Raw genomic sequence first — 26,244 nt, 5'->3', positions numbered from 1 at the left:
ATTCAGTGGCTCGTCCACTATGAAATAATCATGAAAATGTTGAAACAAGTACTTAGGATACAGTAAGTGTACAAGCAGACTGCAAAATTAAATTTAAAGCATGATCACAAGTGCAAAATGTTCATCTGGACTTGATGAAGGCTTGGCAGAAGCTTTCTGAAAATTTCAAGAAAATGAAAACAGTTGCCTTGATTTAAAAAAAAAAAAGAAGCTTTGCTAAGTATCCACCATACACCAGACACTATGCCAAACGGCTTCCACATATGTGATCTTACTTACTTCCACAACTGTCCCCAAATCCCCATGAGGTAGAAACTGTTCCCCTTTACAGGTTAGGCAACTAAGGCAGAGAGAGGGGGGTAACAGGCTGCCCGAGGTGGTATAGCCAGGAATCGGCAAAGAGGGCTGCCAAGCCTGGTGTGCTGGACTCCAAGCCCAGGCCTCTTTCCAGCACATCAGATGTGTAAGATGGATGGGGTCCAGTGGCTTTTCTTTCTTTTTAAACATTGCCTTTAGTGCTGTTTAAAGGTCCTTTGTGCAATCAAAACACAATTAAAAGAACAACCGAAGCTGTCTCAGGAAGGCAGCTTAGCCCTGTTCCCTCCGGAGAGTTCTGTGGACCAGTGCCCCACCCCGCCACTGGCCGACGCCCTAACAATACCAGGAAACAACCCTGCTGAATCTTCTGTCCCTCTTCGTTGGATTAAACACTCCTGGGGAGGCGCCTGGCCTTTCTTCACAAAGACCCTCCTTCCATCCCTGGGAGTCCCAGGAACTCTGGCTACCCCTGCAATGAGGATCCCAGTACTATTGTCAGGATTTCAAAAGGCCAAATGGCAATTGTGCTTTCACCCTGAACAAAGCCTCGTGGGCTACTGAAGTGCCCGGTTTCACTGCTTGGATGGAATTAGAGCAGCATGGGGGGAAAGATCACGATGTGTCCTGACTGTGCACCAGGAGGAAAGGTGATGAGCACTGGAGCATTTGACAGGGTTGTGGAACCCCAGCTGGGAAGTCAGGGAGAGCTCCTTGGGGAGGTGACTCTCTCAGCTGAGATCCGGAGGATGTGTAGGAGTCAGCCAGGTAAAGAGCAGAAGGAAGGGGGAGAAGGATGAGTAAAAGCCCTGAGGCAGGAAAGATCTTGGGCTTCCAAGGAAATGATAGAGTGCACTGTGGACAGAGTGGAGGGCAATGAAAACGAGACCAGAGAGGTCAACAGAGGCCGATCCCGCAGCGCTCATAGACTCGACGGGCAGCCACCGTAGAGGAGAGAAGCGGAAGTATCCATGATGCAGTTGGAACGTCTTATTTGAAAATGATCAAGTTGGTCCTTCCCCACTTCTCTTCCCAGAAAGCAACACAAAGGGGGGAAAAGATGCAAAGGCCATCTTTGAGGAAACCAGGAGAGATCTGACAATGGAATCACAGTTCGGTGGAAAAGCAGGTAACAGCAGGGCAGGTCGGAAAGGGGCTCAGGAGGAAGCAGAGAATTCATCTTTCAGAGTGAGATGGTGAGGGGCACGCCACCAGGGAAATGGAATGGATGGGGTGGGTAGAGGCCCATGTCAGGAGCTTCCCTGGACCTGCTTGGGTGTCGTGAAACAGACGAGTTGAGGCTGAATTAAGAATCACACAGACAGGGCTTCCCTGGTGGCGCAGTGGTTGAGAGTCCGCCTGCCGATGCAGGGGACGCGGGTTCGTGCCCCGGTCCGGGAGGATCCCACATGCCGCAGAGAGGCTGGGCCCGTGAGCCATGGCCGCTGGGCCTGCGCGTCCGGAGCCTGTGCTCCACAACGGGAGAGGCCACAGCAGTGAGAGGCCCGCGTACCGCAAAAAAAAAAAAAAAGAATCACACAGACAAATGAGGTTTGGGGGGGGGGAGGGGAGGGACTCTAAACGGCGAAACGCCCTATCATGATTAGCAACCAGCTAAAGGCTCAAAGAACTCATACGCACTCCTGAGTCATAAGAATAACTCCTGCTATCCTGAAAGAGCTCTGGCCCCTCCCCAGCATAAACCTCTTGCAAACAGCTGGTCCAGGGAAAACTTGCACCACTCAAATATTAGTAATCAACCATGAACCATCTCAAGTGGGGTACACAGATACAAGAAACAAAAACAAGAGGACAAGAGCAAGCAAAGGCATCAAATGAAGAACCAAATAAACAAAAACCAAAGAACGTTCAGCAGAATAAAACCAAACCAAAACAAAAATCCTCAATGAAGCATTTATTTCTACAAAACAAGAGTACAGAGAAGAAATCTAAGAGCCCGTGGAAATAACAGCAAGATGACAAAAGGAAATAAAACAAGCTGTCAGGGTTCAGGGAAATTACAATGTCACAGAAATGAAAGCCAAGGTGAAAGTAGCATGAAAGAAACAGACTCTGCTGAAACACAATAAGGGACAGAGGGGAGAGAAATAAGAAGAGTGAGAAAAATGAACTGAAAAGGTTTTTTTCTTTTTAATTTAACTGATGAAAGAAAATGACAAAGAGAAACCGTATGTACCTAACAGAAGAAGTAAACCAAAATAATGGCATCAAACAATGATTACAAGATATAATTCAAGAAAATGTTTTAGGAAAAAAAAAAAAGAGAGACATTAAAAAGTAAATGAGACCCAGGGAAACAGACTTGAAATGATCCATACCAAATATATTCTAATAAAGTGATGAGATTTCAAAGTTCAGAAAGAATCTTTTGGGCAACTCCATGAAAGGGGACAAGTCACTTACAAGGCAGGGACACCAGGCTGGCCTCTGACTTCTTCGTGACAGCATCCAGCATTAGAATTCAATAGAGCACCACCTACAATGTCAGCCAAGGAGAGAAAGTGTGACTCAAGAATTTTATTTTCAGCCAATCTGTTGATCCACTATAAAGGCAGAAGACAACATTTTTGAACACATGTGGGAGTTTGGAGGCTGAGGCCTAGATTTGTTGGAAGAATGGGACTTTTTTTTCCTTTTGGTGACCTGGAGTCTTAGGGTTCATTTATGTGTTTGTTCAACAGACACTTACAGACCCTTGTATGTGTTGGGGCCTGTGCCCCAGACTGTAAAAGGGTCTTATACCAAATGCTAGAGAGGGTAGGAGGAAAGCATCCTTGGAGAGGTGAGCTGGCCTTTGAAAGATGAGTGGGAGTACATGAAAGGAAGGGTATCCCAGGCAAAAGGAAGAGCATTATGCAAAGGCAGGCAGGCATAAAGGCACAGGACAAATATTATAATTCAAGATACCATCAAGGGTGTGTTCTATAATGTACAGACATTTGGAATGAGAAGAGTGGGTGAACCCTGAAGACATAGGATTGGGAAAGGGTAAGAGGCCTTGAATGCTGGGTTTTTGTTTTTGTTTTTTAACGCTTAAACTTTACCCCATAGGTAATGTGGAGTCCTGGAATGGTTGAAGCATGAAAACCATTGTTCAGTTGCAAGAAGAAAAGGATCAGAGGTTCTGTGAGGACTCAGATTTTACCATTCCCACATTTTCTTAAGCTAGCATTCATCTCGGATGGCACACATTCTAGCCATTCTTTTTTTTTTTTTTTTTTTTTTTTGCAATACACGGGCCTCTCATCGTTGTGGCCTCTCCCGTTGCGGAGCACAGGCTCCGGACGCACAGGCTCAGCGGTCATGGCTCACGGGCCCAGCCTCTCCGCGGCATGTGGGATCTTCCCGGACCTGGGCACAAACCCGTGTCCCTTGCATCGGCAGGCGGACTCTCAACCACTGCGCCACCAGGGAAGCCCCTAACCATTCTTTTGAAAGTCAGGAACAAGGCAACGTTGCCCACTATTACTGTTTTTGTTCTATGTTGTATTGAAAGTTCCAGCCAGCACAGAAAGAAGGAAAAAAAAGTAAAAACTTAAGGATTACTGTGAACATCTAAATATTGTTCATTGCTGAGTCAAGGAGTGAGCTTGTATATTTCCTTACTTCTGCATCTTTATGTTTTTCCTGGCATTTTAAATTATCTTTCCTTTGTTCTTGCCTTTATTATTGAGAATTTTCCCAACAACTCAGTCAGGTCAGTAATCTTATCCGCATTTTACAGAGGGTGAAGGAGGGGGTCGACAAAGTCCACAGCCGATACACGGTGGAGCTGAGGTCTTACCTATCTTGATGGGATGACTCTCAACTCCTAGGCTGGCTGTACTCAGGGAAGGAATACATACTGGGGAGACGGTGGTGTAGTGAGGGTGTGACTCAGTCATTTGATCTTCACCAAGTTCACGAAGAGGAGGATGGTTGCAGGAAATCCCAAAGGGCACCTAATCAGTGAAGATTCTGTAAAAAGATGGATGGAAGGCCAGCTACTCTGGCCAATATTCAACTCGCCAAAGGAGACAAGCAACCTCTCTCCAGCCTCAGGACTTTTGCACATGTTGTCCTCTTGCCTAGAATGCTCTTCTCTGCTCTTCATGCGCCTGGCACCTCCTCATGCTTCAGGGCACCACTTCATTCCCCTCCTCAGAGAGCTTCCCCAGTTACTCTTCATCTTTACTTCCCTGGATTGCTCAAGGCTTTGTTACCAAGTGAGGCTCCCTCCTCCCTGAGGGAGGCTGTTTCTTGGAGGCTTCCTAGGCCTCATGCAAAAATGCCCTGGGCTGTCCACCTCACCAGGTCATCAGATTGGTCCATTCCTGTAGGGGTCCCAGTCTGGGTGCGAGGAGACGCCATCCCAAGCCCCTGCAGAAATATAGGAAGTAAAGCACTTGGACAATTCCATGTTATTTGGCGCCTGAAAGTAGAGAGCTTTTTTTTTTTTTTGGCTGCGCTGCACAGCTTGTGGGATCTCAGTTTCCTGACCAGGGATTGAACCCGGGCCATGGCAGTGAAAGCACTGAATCCTGACCACTAGACCACCAGAGAACTCCTGTAGAGAACTTCTTTTTGAGCACAAATGAGAACCCCTCAGGGACTTCCTCATCTCCTTCTCGCTAAACCCCACATCGAATCATCAACTTATTCAATAAATTTCTTCAGTGCCTCCCATGTGCCAGGCCCAGGCTAAGCACTGACTCTACACACAGGGCAGGTCACTCACTGCACAAGGGCACCCAGTATGGGACAAGTGGGGGCTGAGTTGCAGCGCATGAACCAGTCACCAAGTTGGGGGCTCACAGAGCTGTGTCTGTTCAGAAGGATGCCTTGTTTGAACTCCCTGGAAAGCACCGTATGGGCTAGCAGCAGCCCTGCACATTGATGAATTAAACCCATATGGACCCTGCCCGTGTGGAGTTACAGTCCGGTGGGAGACAGACAATTAATTAAACAACTAAATATATAATTAGAATTCACCCTTATTTTGTTCGTGAGGACACTGAGCTTCTGAGAAGCTAAACAACTGGCCCAAGGCCACACAGCTAGTGAGTGACAGAGTCAGGGTTCAAACTCAGGTCTCCTGGCTCCAAAGCCACAATTTGCTCTGCAGAGTGAAAGAGGCTTTTTAACTACATCAGCATTAATGTTGAGCTTCGGTCCCGACCTCCAGCACCTCCGTTTCTCCCTCTGACCCCTTTGATGACAAACTCAGGTTTCTCTGCTGCCTATTGCAGAGGCTTTTGGTGAAATGACTCATGCAATTCTTCTTGTCTCATGTGTCTTTTGGATGCTGTCATTCATCTCAGGGGCTGGGCTGGGGACAGACCTGAGTGACAGTCCTGTGCCACACTCATGATTCCAGTCACAGTGGCAACTAAAGCCACTATATATCTAGGAATAAGCTGATGTGAGTAAAATTATAAAACTTTACTGAAGGACATAAAAGGAGATCTGAATAAATGGAGAGACACACCACGTTCCTGGATGGAAAGACTCGGTATTATAAAGATGTCACTTCTCCCCTAAGTAAGCTATAAATTTCATGTGATTTCAATCAAAATATCGAAGGTATTTTTAAAATAAATTTATTTATTTATTTTTGGCTGCATTGGGTCTTCTTTGCTGCATGTAGGCTTTCTCTAGTTGCGGCGAGCAGGGGCTACTCTTCGTTGCGGTGGCTTCTCTCGTTGCGGAGCATGGGCTCTAGGCGCGCGGGCTACGGTAGTTGTGGCTTGCAGGCTCTAGAGCGCAGGCTCAGTAGTTGCGGCGCACGGGCTTAGTTGCTCCGCGGCATGTGGGATCTTCCCGGTCCAGGACTCGAACCCGTGCCCCCTGCATTGGCAGGCGGATTCTTAACCACTGCACCACCAGGGAAGCCCTGGAAGGTATTTTTTTAATGGAATTTGACAAGCTGATTCTCAAGTTATACTAGAAGAAAAGATACGTAGAAAACACACACAAGTAGAAATCAATTTTAGAATTTTTTATTGTAGTAAAATACACATAACATAAAATTTACCATTTTAACCATTTTAAAGTATATAGTTCAGTGGCGTTAAGTACAGTCACATTGTTATGCGACCATCACCACCATCCATCTCCAGACTATTTTATCACCCCAAACTGAAACTCTGTACCTATTAAACAGTAACTCACCATCTCTCCCTTTCCCCACATGAAAAAAAATTTAATGAGTAAAATTAAGGGACAACTGCCAATCCAGAAATAAAAATACTTATAAAACAAGAGAAATTATATTATCTATCATAAGTCTAGCATTTCAAATCCACAAGGGAAATATAGACTGTTTAATCAATGGCATGAGGACAAATGACTGTCCAATTTGAAAAATATAAAATTTGAACTCTACCTCACACCAGACACACATACAAAGTACCTTTGATTTAAAGAACTAAATGCTAAAAACCTCATAAACCATTAGAAGAAAAGTGGGACAGGTGAATAGATTTGACTACATAGAAACATTTCACTTCTGAATGACAGGAGACTATAGGAGCAAAGTTAAAAGACATGTAACAGACTGCGAAACAAACCTGCCATAGACATGGAGGAAGGCAACACAAGCACAGCTCAAAGCAACTATTTCGCTTTTATTTTCCCCACTTCCTCAGCCAATCAGAGGTTCCACTTTACCTCCAGGAGAATTAGTGCTTTTATAGCTGGAATGTAAAAAGAGGGAAACAGCCAACGTTCAGATGTCATTGTTTTTTTAACTTCCCAGATAGTCTGCTGAAGCTCACATCAGAAACCACACTTTTGAAAGGCAGAGCCTTTGATTTTCAAGAGGCTGCTTTTGCCGAGAGAAGAAAATGCTATTGAGAATCGAAAGGGAAGGTCCTGAAGGAAGCAGGAGAAAGAGTTTACGCCTTAATTACAGATTGAAAAGAGAACAGAGAAGACCCACACCATGTGCCACCCGGGAAGTAAATGGGGTCACCGGGCTGGGAGAGGGAAAAGGATCAGGATGAGGCATGACCTTGGAAGAGGTCAGGGGGGCTTGGGATGAGGGAACCGGACCTGTGGGACCACAAGGAAGGGAAGGGAGTCAGTGCCCAGAGACTGCTGAGCCCTCTCCATCAATCACCGCTACAGGGGGCTTTATGGGCACTGGACCGTCACCAGTAGAGGCTCTGGGGCCACTTAAGTAGGCACCAGGGGCCACCTTGGCTGAAAGCCACATTAGCCATTGGCTCTTCGTTTTTGAGCCCACGTGAGAATCTGCCAAGACGCTTACAGACCACGGTGGTGCCCCTCCCCACATCCCACTGGCCCGGTGACTCCTGGCAGCTAGGGGGCTGGTTCTGTGCACCTTGCCCGCACCCTGACCCCCACTTCAAACGCGCCTTGTGGCTTCCCTGGGCTTTTCTGCCTCGGCCTTCTCTTTAGCTGGGGAAGGCCTCTCAGCCTTCCAGCAGGCATAGTTTGGAAATGTAGGAAGCTGACGTCCCTGGAGCTACCTTCCACCGTGGGGGACGGGAGTCCTGGATAAACGCCTCAGCTTCTGGCCTTAAGAGGCACAACTCCAAGGCCTCCTCCTCGCTGGTCTTTAGAGGGGCTCCAGTGGGATTCGGCCCATTGCCCCCAGTGGTAACCAGCTCAGAGAACAGCATGTTGAAGAAATCATTTGTCCTGTAGGATGTCCCCCATTCTGGGTTTGTCCACCTGCTTCTGTGTGTATCATTCACCTCGTCTCTCCATCCCCAGGATTTCCTGTCACTAGAAGTCAACTCTTCCGGCAAGGCACCAGAGCAGCTGGCATTGGTGCCTGGCCAGCTCCTCTTGGCCAATCCTGGAGGCCACTTGCAGACGGGCTGTACCAAAGCCCTTCATTTTTTTTTCTTTTTCTTTTCTTTTTTTTTTTTTTTTTGGCCGCACCATGCTGCCTGCAGGATCTCAGTTCCCCAACAAGGGATCGAACCAGTGCCCCCTGCAGTGGAAGCCCAGAGTCCCCCCAGTGCCCTTCTGAGTCTTGCATCCTGAGGGCATTCTCTGGTCCTGAGAGGAGCCGGGGTATTAATACCCCAGGAGCGATCTTTGACCAGAGCAGGGTGGGGGCGGGTAGCTCAACACTTCCAGCTTCCTTGCCTCTCAGAGGAGGTTTCTAACATATGTCCTGCACAGCATTTCAGAGGGTGCCCAGAAGAACTGGGTCCCAGCTGTCTGAGTGGTATCCCACTCATTAATTCATTTTTATTGGGTTTCTACCTTCCCTGCCTCACCTCCCCACTCCCTTAAAGGTACTTCCTCTGATCATCTCCCAAATAAACTATCTGAACCCAAATCCTCTTCCTAGGGTCTGCTTTTCTGAGGGAATCCAAGCACAGGCAGACACTTGATAGGCGGGGCTGTCACATGACATCACATCAGGAGACACACATAGCGGTGCTAAGATTAACCAGTGAGCTCAGGCGGTGACAGCCTGACCCTTCCATGATAAAACTCCCCAACAACTTTTCATATAATAATTTCATCCGTTGGTGATTATTGCCTGAACCCATTATTTTATTAGGGGCTGTAAAAAAGATGATTTTCTAATCCTATCAATCCTTCCACATTTATTAGCTGGAATTTTTTATAAGGAACTTTCCCTCATAAACTCGGGCTTTTCGGTTGAGATGAAATAGTAGAAGAATGACAGGATAAAGTCTTAATTCTTTCCTTTTCATTGCTAATCCTCAGGATGAGGAATTATGCCCGAGTTACCTTCAATGGTATTTAATGATATTTGGTTGATTTGCGGCTTTCTCTCTCTGAGCATCAATATGGACAAATGAGTGCTTATATATTCAGTGTGTTTCAAGCATTATCAGTCACTGTTCTTTCTGCTATTCAAATTCTCCCATCTTTAACCAGTGGGTGTCTCTTCTTTTTGGCTTCTATATTTCCTTTGGACGTGATCCCATTACTCTTTGACAATGTCCTTGCTTTCTGACCCAACAAGATGTCCCAGGCTCACGTTGTCTATTTCCTGCCCTAGACCTGGAATTAGCCAATCCTCCAAGGCGCCGTGGTTCATGGTAGCTGGAAAAGACATCTGGGCACTAGGTATGCTCATTGATGGTGGGTTATCACTGCGTCCAAATTTTTCAGTGAACAGAACTGGGAAGTACATACTTTTGAACAGAAAAATAAAAGGATTATGAGTTTCTGCTAATATTTCCAATTCACATGTAACATTCAAGGCTCTTACTTAACTTCTTTGGTCTTATCCTCATATCTCTTTTCTCAGACACTGAAGATCTTGGATTCCAGTATTAACATCATTACTGATTTGCATTATCATGTGATCTATATAAAATAGTTTCAAAAATAATGCCAATATTTTTACTAACAATACGACTTCCAAATGAAGTGTTAAGATTTCTTTGCGGTTCTTTTGTCCCTGAAAAATGTTTCTTTAAAGATGTCCAGCTAGGGCTTCCCTGGTAGCGCAGTTGTTAAGAATCCGTCTGCCGGGCTTCCCTGGTGGCGCAGTGGTTGAGAGTCCGCCTGCCGATGCAGGGGACACGGGTTCATGCCCAGGTCCAGGAAGATCTCACATGCCACGGAGCAGCTGGGCCCGTGAGCCATGGCCGCTGAGCCTGCGCGTCCAGAGCCTGTGCTCCGCAACGGGAGAGGCCACAATAGTGAGAGGCCCGCGTAACGCAAAAAAAAAAAAAAAAAAGAATCCGCCTGCCAGTGCAGGGGACATGGGTTCGACCCCTGGTCCAGGAAGATCCCACATGCCGCGGAGCAGCTAAGCCTGCGTGCCGCACAACTACGGAAGCCTGCACGCCTAGAGCCCATGCTCCACAACAAGGGAAGCCACCACAACGAGAAGCCCATGCACCGCAACAAAGAGCAGCCCCCGCTCGCTGCAACCAGAGAAGAGCCTGCGCGCAGCAATGAAGACCCAATGCAGCCAAAAACAAATAAATAAATGAATAAAATTAATTTATTTTTTAAAAAGTTAAAAAAAAACAAAAGATGTCCAGCTTTACAACAAATGCTAAAGAAACTTCTCTAGGTGGGAAACACAAGAGAAGAAAAAGACCCACAAAAACAAACCCAAAACAATTAAGAAAATGGTAATAGGAACATACATATCAATAATAACCTTGAATGTAAATGGATTAAATGCCCCAAGCAAAAGACAAAGACTGGTTAATGGATACAAAAACAAGACCCATACATATGCTGTCTACTAGAGAGAGACCCATTTCAGACCTAGGGGCACATACAGACTGAAAGTGAAGGGATGGAAAAAGATATTCCATGCAAATGGAAATCAAAAGAAAGCTGGAATAGCAATACTTGTATCAGATAAAATAGACTTTAAAATAAAGACTGTTACAAGAGATAAGGAAGTACACTACATAATGATCAAGGGATCAATCAAAGAAGAAGACATAACAATTATAAATATTTATGCACCCCACACAGGAGCACCTCAATACATAAGGCAAATGCTAACAACCATGAAAGGGGACATCGACAGTAACACAATAATAGTGGGGGACTTTAACACCCCACTTACACCAATGGACAAATCATCCAAACAGAAAATAAATAAGGAAACACAAGCTTTAAATGACACAATAGACCAGATAGATTTAATTGATATTTATAACATTCCACCCAAAAGTGGCATAATACAAATTCTTCTCAAGTGCACACGGAATATTCTCCAGGATAGATAACATCTTGGGTCATACATCAAGCCTCAGTAAATTTAAGAAAATTGAAATTGTATCAAGCATCTTTTCTGACCACAACACTATGAGACTGGAAATCAATCACAGGGGAAAAAAAACCTGTAAAAATCACAAATACATGGAGGCTAAATAGTGTGCTACGAAATAACCAAGAGATCACTGAAGAAATCAAAGAAGAAATAAAAAAATACATAGAAACAAATGACAATGAAAACACAACAACCCAAAACCTATGGGACACAGCAAAAGCGGTTCTAAGAGGGAAGTTTATAGCGATTCAATCTCACCTAAAGAAACAAGAAAAATCCCAAATAAACAATCTAACCCTACACTTAAAGCAACTAGAGAAAGAAAATCCAAAGTCAGTAGAAGGAAAGAAACCATAAGGATCGGAGCAGAAATAAATGAAATAGAAACAAAGAAAACAATAGCAAAGATCAATAAAACTAAAAGCTTATTCTTTGAGAAGATAAACAAAATTGATAAATCCTTAGCCTGACTCATCAAGAAAAAAAGGGAGAGAACACAAATCAATAAAATTAGAAATGAAAAAGGAGAAATCACAACTGACCCTGCAGAAATACAAATGATTATAAAAGACTACTACAAACAACTATATGCCAATAAAATGGACAAGCATGAAGAAATGGACAAATTCTTGGAAAGGTACAATTTTCCAAGACTGAACCAGGAAGAATCAGAATATACAAACAGACCTACCAAAAGTAATGAAGTTGAAACTGTAATTAAAAATCTTCCAACAAACAAAAGTCCAGGATCAGATGGCTTCACAGGCAAATTCTATCAAACATTTAGAGAAGAGATAACACGATCCTTCTCAAACTCTTCCAAAAATTTGCAGATGGAGGAACACTCCCAAATTCATTCTACAAAGCTACCACCACCCTGATACCAAAACCAGACAAAGATATCACAAGAAAAGAAAATTATAGACCAATATCACTGATGAACATAGATGTAAAAGTCCTGAACAAAATACTACCAAACAGAATCCAACAACATATTAAAAGGATCATACACCATGATCAAGTGGGATTTATCCAAGGGATGCAAGGATTCTTCAATATACGCAGATCAATCAATGTGATACACCATATTTACAAATTGAAGAAGAAAAACCATATGATCATCTCAATAGATGCAGAAAAAGCTTTTGACAAAATTCAACACCCATTTATGATAAAAACTCTCCAGAAAATGGGCATAGAGTGAACCTACCTCAACATAATAAAGGCCATAAATGACAAACCCACAGCAAGCATCAAGGTGAAAAACTGAAAGCATTTCCACTAAGATCAGGAACAAGACAAGGATGTCCACTCTAGCCACTCTTATTCAACATAGTTTTGGAAGTCCTAGCCATGGCAATCAAAGAAGAAAAAGAAATAAAAGGAATACAATTGGAAAAGAAGAAGTAAAACTGCCATTGTTTGCCAATGACATGATACTATACATAGAAAATCCTAAAGATGCCACCAGAAAACTACTAGAACTAATTAATGAATTTGGTAAGGTTGCAGGATACAAAATTAATGCACAGAAATCCCTGGCATTCCTATACACTAAAAATGAAAAATCACAAAGAGAAATTAAAGAAACAATCTCATTTACCATCACAACAAAAAGAATAAAACACCTAGGAATAAACCTACTTAAGGAGGCGAAAGACTTGTACTCAGAAAACCATAAAACACTGGTGAAAGAAATCAAAGATGATATAAAATAGATGGAGAAATATACCATGTTCTTGAATTGGAAGAATCAATGTTGTGAAAATGGCTACACTACCCAAAGCAATTACAAATTCAATGGAATCCCTATCAAACTACCAATGGCATTCTTCACAGAATTAAAACAAAAAATTTTACAATTTGTATGGAAACACAAAAGACCCCGAATAACCAAAGCAATCTTGAGAAAGAAAAATGGAGCTGGAGGAATGAGGCGCCCCAACTTCAAAGTATACTGCAAAGCTACAGTAATCAAGACAGTATGGTACTGGCACAAAAACAGAAATATAGATCAATGGTACAGGATAGAAAGCCCAGAGATAAACCCACGCACATATGGTCACATAATTTACAACAAAGGAGGCAAGAACATACAATGGAGAAAAGAAGGCCTCTTCAATAAATGGGCACCACTACATGTAACTGGACAGCTACATGTAAAAGAATGAAATTAGAACACTACATAATGCCATACACAAAAATAAACTCCAAATGGATTAAAGACCTAAATGTAAGACCAGACACTATAAAAACTCTTAGAGGAAAGCACAGGAAAAACACTCTTTGACATAAACCACAGCAAGATTTTTTTTGACCCTCCTCCTAGAGTAATGGAAATAAAAACAAAAATAAACAAATGGGACCTAATTAAACTTCAAAGCTTTGCACAGCAAAGAAAACCATAAACAAGATGAAAAGACAACCCTCAGAATGGGAGAAAATATTTGCAAATGAAACAACAGACAAAGGATTAACTCCAAAATATATAAACAGCTCATGGAGCTCAATATCAAAAAAACAAACAATTCAGTTAAAAAATGGGTGGAAGACCTAAATAGACATTTCACCAAAGAAGACATACAGATGGCCAAGAGGCACATGAGAAGATGCTCAACATCACTAATTATTAGAGAAATGCAAATTAAAGCTACAATGAGAGGCTTCCCTAGTGGCACAGTGGTTAAGAATCCGCCTGCCAATGCAGGGGACACAGGTTCGAGCCCTGGTCCGGGAAGATCCCACATGCTGTGGAGCAACTAAGCCAGTGCGCCACAATTTCTGAGCCTGCGCTCTAGAGCCCATGAGCCACAACTACTGAGCCCGTGTGCCACAACTACTGAAGCCCGCACGCCTAGAGCCTGTGCTCCACAATAAGAGAAGCCACCACAATGAGAAGCCCATGCACCGCAACAAAGAGTACCCCCGCTCGCCACAACTAGAGAAAGCCCACGTGCAGCAACGAAGACCCAACACAGCCAAAATTAAATAAATAAATTTATAAAACAAACAAACAAAAAACTACAATGAGGTATCACCACCTCACACCAGTCAGAAAGGCCATTATCAAAAAATCTAGAAACAGTAACTGCTGGAAAGGATGTGGTGAAAAAGGAACCCTCCTGCACTGTTGGTGGGAATGTAAATTGATACAACCACTATGAAGAACAGTATGGAGGTTCCTTAAAAAACTAAAAATAGAACTACCATATGACCCAGCAATCCCACTATTGAGCATATACCCTGAGAAAACCATAATTCAAAAACAGACATGTACCACAATGTTCACTGCAGCACTATTTACAATAGCCAGGACATGGAACCAACCTAAATGTCCATCAACAGATGAATAGATAAAGAAGATGTGGTACATATATACAATGGAATATTAGCCATAAAAAGAAACTAAATTGAGTTATTTGTAGTGAGGTAGATGGACCTAGAGTCTGTCATACAGAGTGAAGTAAGTCAGAAAGAGAAAAACAAATACCATATACTAACACATATATATGGAATCTGAAAAAAAGAAAAGGTACTGATGAACTTAGTGGCAGGGCAGGAATAAAGACGTAGACATAGAGAATGGACTTGAGCACACAGTCGGGGAGGGGGAAGCTGGGGCAAAGTGAGAGTAGCCTCGACATATATATACTACCGAATGTAAAACAGTTAGTGGGAAGCAGCAGCAAAGCACAGGGAGATCAGCTAGGTGATTTGCGGTGACTTAGAGACGTGAGATAGGGAGGGTGGAGGGAGGCTCAAGAGGGAGGAGATATGGGGATATATGTATGCATATGGCTGATTCACTTTGTTGTACAACAGAAACTAACACAGTATTGTGAAGCAATTATACTCCAATAAAGATCTATTAAAAAAAAAAGATGTAGTGGATATGCTGTGCTGTAAAGCCACTTGAAACAATCATTTTTACTGACTGGTTATATCAGTAACTTGATACACATTCAAGGTTCTTCATTTCAGATTGTTTTCAAATTCTAGAGATTGCTTTTTACTCCTCTCTTTCTGATTTAACGTTATTTTTGAATGTGTAAAATATTTACCTGATTCCAAAGTCAAAACCACATAACAGTCTATGTGTGGAAATTTTCCTTTCTATTGCTGTCCCTCTACCCTGTCCTTTCCCACATAAGGTATCATTTTCATTTTTATTATTTTGGTTTATTCTTTGTTTCTTTTTGCAAATATAAACAATTTGTATACATATTTATATCCCTTTCTTCCCCATTGTTACACAGAAGATAGAATCCTAGATATTCCGTTCTACACCTTGTGTTTTTTGCTTAACAATATATCTGGAGATCACTCCATTGCAGTGACCTTCCACGTTTCTTTTTACAGCTGGAGAGTATTCCACTGTGTGAATGGACCACAGCTGATTCAGCCAGTCTTAGTGATGGGCATTTGGATTGGTTCCAACCTTTTGTTATCTCAGATAATGCCACAATGAATAAACTTGCGCGTAAATCATTGCAGCATTTTTTTTCCCAGCATATTTTTAGGTCAGAATACTGGAAGTGGGATTTCTGGGACAAAGGGTAATTGTATAAGCAATCGTGTATTTTTAAAAAGTATTTTCAAGTTCCCCACCCAAAGAGTTGTACTGTTTCACATTCTCCCTAATAACCATTTTTCGGTCATTCATTCAATAAATACACATTGAAACACAGAACAAGATAAACTGGTCCTTGCACCCAGGAGCTTTCAGCCTAGTAGGTAAGAGAGAGTAAACAGATGATCGCACCAATAATCATTCCTGATGTGTATTAAGAAGAAGTATCAATTCTGTAAGAGTTTATAACAAGATGCTCTAACCTGATTTGCAGGGTCAGGAAGACTTCCCTGGGGAATAACGTCTAAGCTGAAATCTGATGAACAAGTAAGAATTAGCCAGGAAAAGTGGATGGAAGAGAATACCTGAGTAAAGAGGAAATAAAAACAGAAATTATAATAATAAAATTAAGGAAAAGAGAAAACTTTATAGCAAAACATATGGGGTATAATGATCTTTATTCAGAAGAGAATTTATAACTTCAAATTATTTTACTGTTAAAAAAATGCTGAGAGTGGGGGGGTTTCGGTACCTGCGCTCTGGAGTGAAGTGAACCGTTATGGCCAGAACGGCGACTTCACGCGCGCTCTCAAAACCGTCAACAAGATACTGCAGATCAACAAGGATGATGTAACTGCCCTACACTGTAAAGTTGTGTGCCTTATCCAGAATGGAAGTTTCAAGGAAGCCTTGAATGTCATCAATACTCACACCAAAGTGTTTGCCAATAACTCTCTTTCCTTCGAGAAGGCATACTGTGAGTACAGGCTGAACAGAATTGAGAATGCCTTGAAGACAATAGAAAGTGCCAACCAGCAGACAGACAAACTAAAGGAGCTTTATGGACAAGTGTTGTACCGATTAGAACGCTATGATGAATGCCTGGCTGTGTATAGAGATCTTGTCCGAAACTCTCAAGATGATTATGATGAGGAGAGAAAAACAAACCTTTCAGCAGTTGTTGCAGCTCAAAGTAACTGGGAAAAAGTGGTTCCAGAGAACTTGGGTCTCCAAGAAGGCACACACGAACTGTGCTACAATGCTGCATGTGCGCTGATAGGACAAGGCCAGCTGAACCAGGCAATTAAAATCCTGCAAAAAGCTGAAGATCTTTGCCGCCGTTCATTATCAGAAGACTCTGATGGGACTGAAGAAGACCCACAGGCAGAACTGGCCATCATCCACGGGCAGATGGCCTATATTATGCAGCTTCAGGGTCATACAGAGGAGGCTTTGCAACTTTACAATCAGATAATAAAACTAAAACCAACAGATGTAGCACTGCTAGCTGTGATTGCAAATAACATCATTACAATTAACAAGGACCAAAATGTCTTTGACTCCAAGAAGAAGGTGAAATTAACCAATGCAGAAGGAGTGGAGTTTAAGCTTTCCAAGAAACAACTGCAAGCTATAGAATTTAACAAAGCTTTACTTGCTATGTACACAAACCAGGCAGAACAGTGTCGCAAAATATCTGCCAGTTTACAGTCCCAAAGTCCTGAGCATCTCCTTCCTGTGTTAATCCAAGCTGCCCAGCTCTGCCGTGAAAAGCAGCACACAAAAGCAATAGAGTTGCTTCAGGAATTTGCAGATCAGCATCCAGAAAACGCTGCTGAAATTAAGCTGACCATGGCACAGCTGAAAATTTCCCAAGGTAATATTTCCAAAGCATGTTTGATATTGAGAAGCATAGAGCAGTTAAAAGCATAAACCAGGCATGGTGTCTGCATTAGTGACAATGTACAGCCATGAGGAAGATATTGACAGTGCCATTGAGGTCTTCACACAAGCTATCCAGTGGTATCAAAACCGTCAGCCCAAATCTCCTGCTCATTTGTCCTTGATAAGAGAAGCTGCAAACTTCAAACTCAAATATGGACGGAAGAAGGAGGCAATTAGTGACCTAGAACAGCTATGGAAACAAAATCCAAAAGATATTCACACCCTGGCACAGCTTATTTCTGCTTACTCACTTGTAGATCCTGAGAAGGCAAAAGCCCTTAGTAAACACTTGCCTTCATCAGATAGTATGTCTCTAAAAGTAGATGTTGAGGCTCTTGAAAATTCTCCTGGTGCTACGTACATTCGGAAGAAGGGTGGAAAAGTTGCTGGAGATAGTCAACCAAAGGAGCAAGGACAGGGAGATTTGAAAAAAAAGAAGAAAAAAAAGAAGGGAAAACTGCCTAAAAATTATGACCCAAAAGTGACCCCAGATCCAGAAAGATGGCTACCAATGCGTGAACGTTCTTACTACCGAGGAAGAAAGAAGGGTAAAAAGAAGGATCAGATTGGAAAAGGGACCCAGGGAGCAACTGTAGGAGCTTCATCTGAATTGGATGCCAGTAAAACTGTGAGCAGCCCACCCACCTCCCCACGACCTGGCAGTGCAGCAACAGCATCTACATCTACAAGTAATATCATACCCCCAAGACACCAGAAACCTGCAGGGGCTCCAGCAACAAAAAAGAAACAGCAACAGAAAAAGAAGAAAGGTGGAAAAGGTGGCTGGTGATTAGAACATTCTTTTTGTAGGCTATTTTTAAACTAGTCTCAGTGACACTGGGAACATAAAAAAGGTAACACAGCAAGAAGCACAGAGCTGCTCCCTCTCCCATCCCCACGTTTTCATAAAATTATTTTCTTGTTCATCAAACAGAAAAGCATCTTCCTCAAACTCTGCCCAGTCAGACTTGGCCTACTTGTACCACCTTGCTTTGCACAGATGAGGAGGAGTCAGAATAGTTGGGCATTTACCCACTTTGATATCTGTTGCATCCTTTCTCTTTGTGTGCTGATCTGCTGTTTTTTTCAATTTCACAAACAAGGCATGTTATCCAAGGTTTCCTAGGATATAAACAGAAGCTACTTCTGTTTCAACTAGAGTGCAAAGATATTTGTTCTATCAAGTCCCACTTTAAATTATGTCTTAGGAGGCCTTAGGAGACTGAAAGTGGAGTCTTCTGAGCATTCCAAATATCTGCTTAGAAATAGCATGTAATAAAAAGGGACCTTATTAATACACTGGTATTTTTCAGTTCACTACATGAGTGGCCACAGGAAAACTAAATTAAATGTCTTGATTATTCTGACTGTAAATTCTCTGCCATGTGATACTGGAATATGGGATGCTATATATATATATATATATATACACACACACACATATAGTAATGAAAAGAATGTGTATGTATATACATATATACACATGTATATAAATTAGGACTTTTTTGTGCCCCCATGTCATTTTCAAATTATGATAACATTATGCTGATTTAGCACTATTAAAGATCTCAAGGGAAAGACATCAATGTTGCAAGAAGTTGACTCTTAGACCCAGTGCTCTGAGGTCAGATGGATTTGACAGAAATCAGAAAGATTTAAACAGCCCCTATCAAGAGCATGAACATTGACTTCCTACACAGAGAGGAGGTTAATACCAGAGTTCAGGAGTAGGCAGTATTAAAGCTTAACAGAACTGTTGGCCCAACTGATAGGTCTCAAATGATTCCTCTTTCTAGTTGGGGGTATGACCATTCACTACCCTTCTCAAAGTAATGAAGTAGTCAGTGTGTGGTATCAGTGTCGCTCTGTTCTTGCCTGGCTTATGAGTCACCTTCCCATTGAACAGGTGTGAGACAGACACACTGGGATGCCTACACTTGTTAGTATTCCTTTTATGCTGCCCAAGATAGCATTCAGTTTAGACTTATGAGTATTTCCTTGTGATCATATTGCTCTGTCCTTGTTAATAAAGTGCTGCTGTGTTTGACTCTGAACATATCTACTGAAACGTCTTCAAAGAGTTTTTTAAAAGGCTTTCCTCCTTTACAAGAGTAAGAAATGTGGTGCTGCCTTTCTGTTTAACATAAACTGTGGTAGCATCTAAACAAGAGACCTTCATATATGAATGATTTATTATGGCATTATACTTTTTGAGCTCTCAGAACAGTCTTTTGGTAAGTGACAGATATTTATTCCTTCTGAATATAAACCCCATTACAAAAATAATTGTTAGTAAATTTATGATTTTAGGATTCCATTAAATTTCTGTGGTGAAGGATAATAATTTTTTAGGTTAACTAAGCTACAGAATTTTGGTGAAAATTATCCGCCAATGAAAATTTTGACCCAAGGCACACAGAGAAATTTATAGTTCTCTAAGTCATTGTAATTGCCAGTCGTTATTATCAGTCATTATTAAGCAACTGAAACCTCAGTTCAAATAAATTGTAATTGTCAAATGAAATGTAAAAAAAAAAAAAAAAAAAATGCTGAAAGCAAATGAACTGAATACGCAACCTAAGACCTAGAGAAATAACAAAATGAAGAAAGGTAGAAGAAGATTAATAAAAATAAAATAAGAAATTAAGGTAGTAGAAAAGAAAGAAATAAAAAGTGGTTAAGGGACTTCCCTGGTGGCTCAGTGGGTAAGAATCCACCTGTCAATGCAGGGGACACGGGTTTGAGCCCTGGTCTGGGGAGATCCCACATGCCACGAAGCAACTAAGCCAGTGGACCACAACTACTGAGCCCACGTGCCATAACTACTGAGCCCGCATGCCTAGAGCCCGTGCTCTGCAACAAGAGAAGCCCCCACAATGAGAAGCCCACACACCGCAACGAAGAGTGGCCCCCACTCGCCGAAACTAGAGAAAGCCTGCATGCAGCAATGAAGACCCAATGCGGCCAAAAATTTTAAAAATAAATAAATAAATTTATATATTTTAAAAAAAGCAGTTAAAAGGATAAATTAAAGTTGGTTCTTTGAAAACATTTTTTTAAAGTACAAAACCACTAGCAAGCCTAATTAAGTATAAAAACATATATATATAGGGCTTCCCTGGTGGCGCAGTGGTTGAGAGTCCGCCTGCCGATGCAGGGGACACGGGTTCGTGCCCCGGTCTGGGAGGATCCCGCGTGCCGCGGAGCAGCTGGGCCCGTGAGCCATGGCCGCTGAGCCTGCGCGTCCGGAGCCTGTGCTCCGCAACGGGAGAGGCCACAACAGTGGGAGGCCCGCGTAATGCAAAAAAAATATATATATATAGAGAGAGAGAGAGAGATAGATATAGATACAGAAGTAGCTAAAGGAATTAAAAGATAACAAGATAACACCATGGCAACAAATGTGTAAACCCACAAGAAGATGATAATCTATCAAAACAAATTACCAAAATTGTCTCAAGTAGAAGTAGAAAAGCTGAACAGACCAATAATCAAAGAAAAGATTTTAAATACTATTGAAGAACTACCATTAAAACATGGCATAGGGGACTTCCCTGGTGTTCCAGTGGGTAAGACTCCGTGCTCCCAATGCAGGGGGCCCGGGCTTGATCCCTGGTTGGGGAATTAGATCCCGCATGGATGCCGCAACTAAGAAGCCCACACGCATGCTGTCACTAAAGATCTCGTGTGCCGCAACTAAGACCCTGCACAGCCTAAATAAATAAATAAATATTAAAAAGCATGGCATAGGTCTCTCTGTCTCCCTCCCTCCCTCACTTTCTCTTTCTCTCTCCGTCTCTCTACGTTTATTTGTATGTTGGCTCCATGCCCTCATGCCACACAGTCTCTATGTGAGCAGAAAGAGATCCACTGGCATCCTCAGGGGCAACCTCACTGACAGCCTACACCTCATTCCCTTGTGAAACATAAGAAAGAGTAACTTGGGCTTCCCTCGTGGCCCAGTGGTTAAGAACCCGCCTGCCAATGCAGGGGACACGGGTTCGAGCCTTGGTCTGGGAAGATCCCACATGCCACAGAGCAACTACGCCTGGGCGACACAACTACTGAGCCTGCACTCTACAGCCTACGTGCCACAACTACTGAGCCCGCGAGACACAACTACTAAAGCCCGCGTGCCTAGAGCCCATGCTCCGCAACAAGAGAAGCCACCGCAATGAGAAGCCTGCGCAACGAAGTGTAGCCCCTGCTCACCGCAACTAGAGAAAGCCTGCACACAGCAACGAAGACCCAACGCAGCCAAAAATAAATAAATAATTTTTTTAAAAAAAAAGAAAGAGTACCTTAACGTCTTGTTAATTATAATAGTAATAATAATAACAACAATAATAAAAACTCCCAGCTGATTGCTTCAGTTAACAGGGTCAATCAATCATAGGATTGGGCTGGGCTGGGCCATGCTTCACCCCTCCATGGCTTAATGGTTTGGGCACCATGACTGATAACTCCGCCCAGATCACATGGAGTTGGGAGGAGTTACCCAGGGAAGTAAAACCAGTGGAGGATCACAGTACACAGTAGGCACTCTAGCACTTTCAGACAACGAAAAGCGGAAGGAACAAGTAGTGTGTGCAATAAATTGGAGTATGGCATGATGAATGGTGACTGTGAGTCAGACAAAGCCATATAATATAGCTAAAATTTAACTGGCTATCATCTCAAATATCATCCATCCGACATTTGACAAACAATTATGGAGTGCCTGCCTTGCTCCAGGCACTGTTTTAGGTACTGGAGAATCAGTAAGGAACAGAAGATACAGAGTATCCAAGAATATCTGTCTTCATGGAGCTTATGTTTGGTGCCTAGAGTTATGTGACCATAAGAACATGACAGAATGAGCGATCTCATCAAGTTCAAAGGTCTTTACTGTAAAACAGAAAATCATGTTTACACATCTTAAGAGAAAAAAAAAGCAAAATTCAGTCCCAACCTGAGTGGGAGTGCACTTTTTTTGGGGGGGTGGGGGGGCACACCAGTGAAAGCATGGAGTCCTAACCACTGGACCACCAGGGAATTCCCAGGACTGTACTCTTCTTTGAGTAAAAAGAATTAGATAATATAAGTAACTTGAATCCAGGGAGTAGCCTACATGGAATTTCCCATTTCTTAAGTTTCAAAGAGGTGGTTTAGGGTAGTTTTTAGGCACGTGGATTTGTCCGTTCAAGTCCTACTCCACCACTCATTGGCTGGGTGACCTGGGACAAATTCCTTATATTCTCTGTGCCTCAGCTTCCTCATCTATAAAATGCAAATTAAAATTTTACTTCTCTAATGGAATTGTTCATATAAAACTGTTTACTGAGGAGTGCCTACCAATGTCAGGCATCATTCTGGGCATTTAGTAGACATTGGGGAAAAAAACAAAGGTCTTGGCCTCTAGCAGGGCAAACAGTGAGCACAATCAGTAAGTATGTCTTTTTGGAGATGACAAATGCTGTGGGAACAAAAGCAGAGCAGGGTAAGAGGCAGCAAGGGCTGGGCGGGCAGGTTGCTGTATTAATAAGGTGCTTGGAGTTGGCCTCGTGGAAATGGTGAGATTTGAGTGAGGACCTGAAGGAGATGAAGGAATGAGTGGAAGCAGGTGTTGGGGGAAAGCACTTTCCAGGCCCAGGAAACAGCTGGTGTGAAGCCCATATGGTGGTGGCATGAGCGTGCTTGGGATGCAGGAGAAACAACCAGAGGCCAGTGTGGCTGGAGCTGAGTAGGCGAAAAGGAGCAGGACAAGGAACCGGAACACGGAGGGCCCTAGAGGCCATTGCAAGTACTTTGCCTTTTACTCGGAATGCCATGGGGAGCCACTGGAGGTTTTGAGCAGAGGACTGACATTATCCGATTCACATTTTAAAGGATCCCTCTAGTACTATGTGGAGAACAGAATGTGAGTGGACAAGGTAGCAGCAGGGAGACCAACTAGGAAGCTATTGCAGCAATCCAAGCGAAAGACCATGGTTCAGACAAGGGTGATGGCAGTGGAGGTGGTAAGCAATGGCCAAATTCTGGGTATATTTTGAAGGCAGAACCAACGAATTTCCCGTTTGGAATATGGGATGTGAGAGACAGAGAGGAATCCATGGTTTTTGATCTGAGCAACTGGAAGGAGCCTCATCAACTGAGGTGGGGGGAACTTTGGGTGGAACAGGCTTTGGGAATGGGAGGAAGATCAGGAATTCAGTTTTGAACATGTTCAGTTTGAGATGTCTCTTAGACATCCAAGTACAGATGTTGAGTAAGTAGGTGGTTGGATACGTGAGCATGGAGTTGAAAAGAGCTCTGGGTGGACAATATAATTTGGGAAACATAGGCGTGTAAATAAATATACTGAGGACCATGGACCTGGATAGGCACACCAAGGGAATGAAACTACACAGGAAAGAGTGGAGCAGCAAAGCCCAAGACTGGGGCTTCCAACGAGAGAGAAGAGAAAAGAGGAAGAATCACAAAGGAGACAGAGAGCAGTGAGGAAGGAGGAAAACCCAGAGGGAGGGAGGTCCTGTAAGTGGTGTCTCCAGGAAGAGAGAGGGTGATCAGCTGTGTCAGTTGCTGCTGATGGGTCAGGCAAGATGAGCAAAGGCAGTTTTGGTGAAGCGCTGGGAGAGGAGGACTCATTGGAGCAGGTTTAGAGGAGACGAGGGGAGAGGAATGGAGAGCAAGGACAAGAACGCTTTCGAGGATTTTGTCCGCAAAAGTGAGTTTTTTTAAATGGCTTGATAGCTGGCAGGGAAAATACGGTTTAAAAAAAAAAACAAGGGGGCTTCCCTGGTGGCGCAGTGGTTGAGAATCTGCCTGCTAATGCAGGGGACACAGGTTCAAGTCCTGGTCTGGGAGGATCCCACATGCCGCGGAGCAACTAGGCCCGTGAGCCACAACTACTGAGCCTGTGCATCTGGAGCCTGTGCTCCGCAACAAGAGAGGCCGCGATAGTGAGAGGCCCGCGCACCGCGATGAAGAGTGGCCCCCGCTTGCCACACTGGAGAAAGCCCTCGCACAGAAACGAAGACCCAACATAGCAAAAATAAATAAATAAATCTGTTCTTTAAAAAAAAAAAAAAAAAAAGAAAAACAAGGTTTATTTCATCTTACTTTATAAGGTGGGAGAAATCACAGTATGTCTGTTGCTGATGGGAATAATCCAGCGAATCATTGTGAGACAGGTCACTGGCTGAGACTGAGATGGGGAGGAGGTGTTCGGAGGTTGGAAAGAATGTATGAAATTGTCACTTGAAAGCATGTGAGAGTGAAGGATTCATTGCCATATAGTGTGACTGCCAGGCAGCCTTCAGGGCCCACTTGAAGTTTGTGGTCAAGAATTGTGAGAATTAAACGAGCTAATACATAATATATGAAAAGCACTTAGAACAGAATCTGGCACACAGAAAATGCTATGTAAGTGTTAGCTATTATTATTTAAAATTAAGTGTAGAAAGGTCTAAGAGAACTAAAACCATAGCATTAATAATGCTGTGATAAGAAGAAATCTATTCATATTTGGTATTTTACGTATTTGTAATGTTTAAGAGTATCTGGTCTATTAGAATGACAATTAACTGTGTAACTCTAACATAAGTGTGTAATGGAGTAATTGATTAAGACGTATGGTTGTCAGTAGAAATCTTACTAATGTAATGCACGACATTGGAATACCTAAGTGAGTTTTAGGCTCACCATATTTATTAGTTTAATTTTCTAGATTGATAAGAATTATTTTGCACTTAGGAAGGTTTTGTTTGTTAAGTGAGAAAATTTAAATACTTAAAAAAAAATCAAATCTATTTAAATTTATCAGTGCAGTTTTACAGTGGTGAAGGTGTTTAATTAACTGAGCTTGTAAATGGGACCAAACATCATTCAGTCTCCTTAAAACTTATTCTTAAAATGTATTAGGCTTATAAATAGAATAATAAGATTTATAAGCCTAAGAACCAAAGTTTGTGAATTTGTAATTTTAATAAACTGACTCCATTTTTTTTTTTTTTTTTTCTTTTTTGCGGTATGCGGGCCTCTCACTGTTGTGGCCTCTCCCGTTGCGGAGCACAGGCTCCGGACGCGCAGGCCCAGCGGCCGTGGCTCACGGGCCCAGCCGCTCCGCGGTATGTGGGATCTTCCCAGACCGGGGCACGAACCTGCGTCCCCTGCATCGGCAGGCAGACTCTCAACCATTGCGCCACCAGGGAAGCCCAACTGACTCCATTTTTAAAACCAAAAATAAACCTTCTTAATAGTCTTCTCTGCAGACAAAAATCATCCTCAAGGGCACCAAAGAATAGCATCAACAAATTCCAGGGACAGCTGCTTCTTGTGGGAGGAGCGATCAGAGCCCAAGACAAAATACCTTGCTGGCGAAGGTCCTGTAGGGGGCTGGGCACCATGAGTGGGCACAGGGTGGAGAAGGAAGGGAATGGGGGTGGGAGGACTGGAAGGAGAAAGAAGATGCTCACCCAGCTAGGGTGGGAGTTGAGAGTGAAGGGCTGAATCTTCAAGGCAACTGGGAGGTGTGAGCGAGAGAAGGCCACTTCAGGTATGAGATTTCTTCATCGAACCCCTTTTACATTATTCAGGACACATCAGTAAAAATGGCAATTGACTCAACAGTCTTCGTTTGAATGCAATCCCGGGCGACGATGGACCTACACGTAGGGCCCTGGTTTGGGAGAATCTGGGGTCTCCAGGCAGAAGGCTGACTGTTGCAATGGTCCCTGCAGCTCCTTGCTGGCAAGGGGTGCTGAATTTGGAAGGCATGTGGGATGTGGGTACCAGAGAGGGGGTGCTGCTATGAGCAGAGATAGTTTCTGAGGGTTTTCCTCAGCTCGGCAGGAGTCATCCTTGGGACAGTTCTTCTCCCTTGAACCAGGGCCTG

At 43.0% G+C, this 26,244-nt stretch overlaps 1 protein-coding gene across 1 annotated transcript; it reads left to right on the top strand.

Annotated features, from left to right (window-relative positions):
• Positions 1-935: 935 nt before the first annotated feature.
• LOC101281471 (signal recognition particle subunit SRP72-like) lies at positions 936-17,494 on the top strand. The gene is made up of 3 exons (XM_049696384.1): positions 936-1,083; positions 1,352-1,511; positions 16,160-17,494. Exons 1-3 carry the CDS (start codon positions 936-938, stop codon positions 17,355-17,357), a joined length of 1,506 nt encoding a protein of 501 aa, XP_049552341.1. The 3' UTR covers positions 17,358-17,494.
• The last annotated feature ends 8,750 nt before the right edge of the window (positions 17,495-26,244 follow it).

The sequence above is a fragment of the Orcinus orca genome, chromosome 1 (assembly GCF_937001465.1).
Source record: "Orcinus orca chromosome 1, mOrcOrc1.1, whole genome shotgun sequence".
Lineage (NCBI taxonomy): Eukaryota > Metazoa > Chordata > Mammalia > Artiodactyla > Delphinidae > Orcinus > Orcinus orca.
This window is presented reverse-complemented; position numbering and strand designations above follow the sequence as displayed.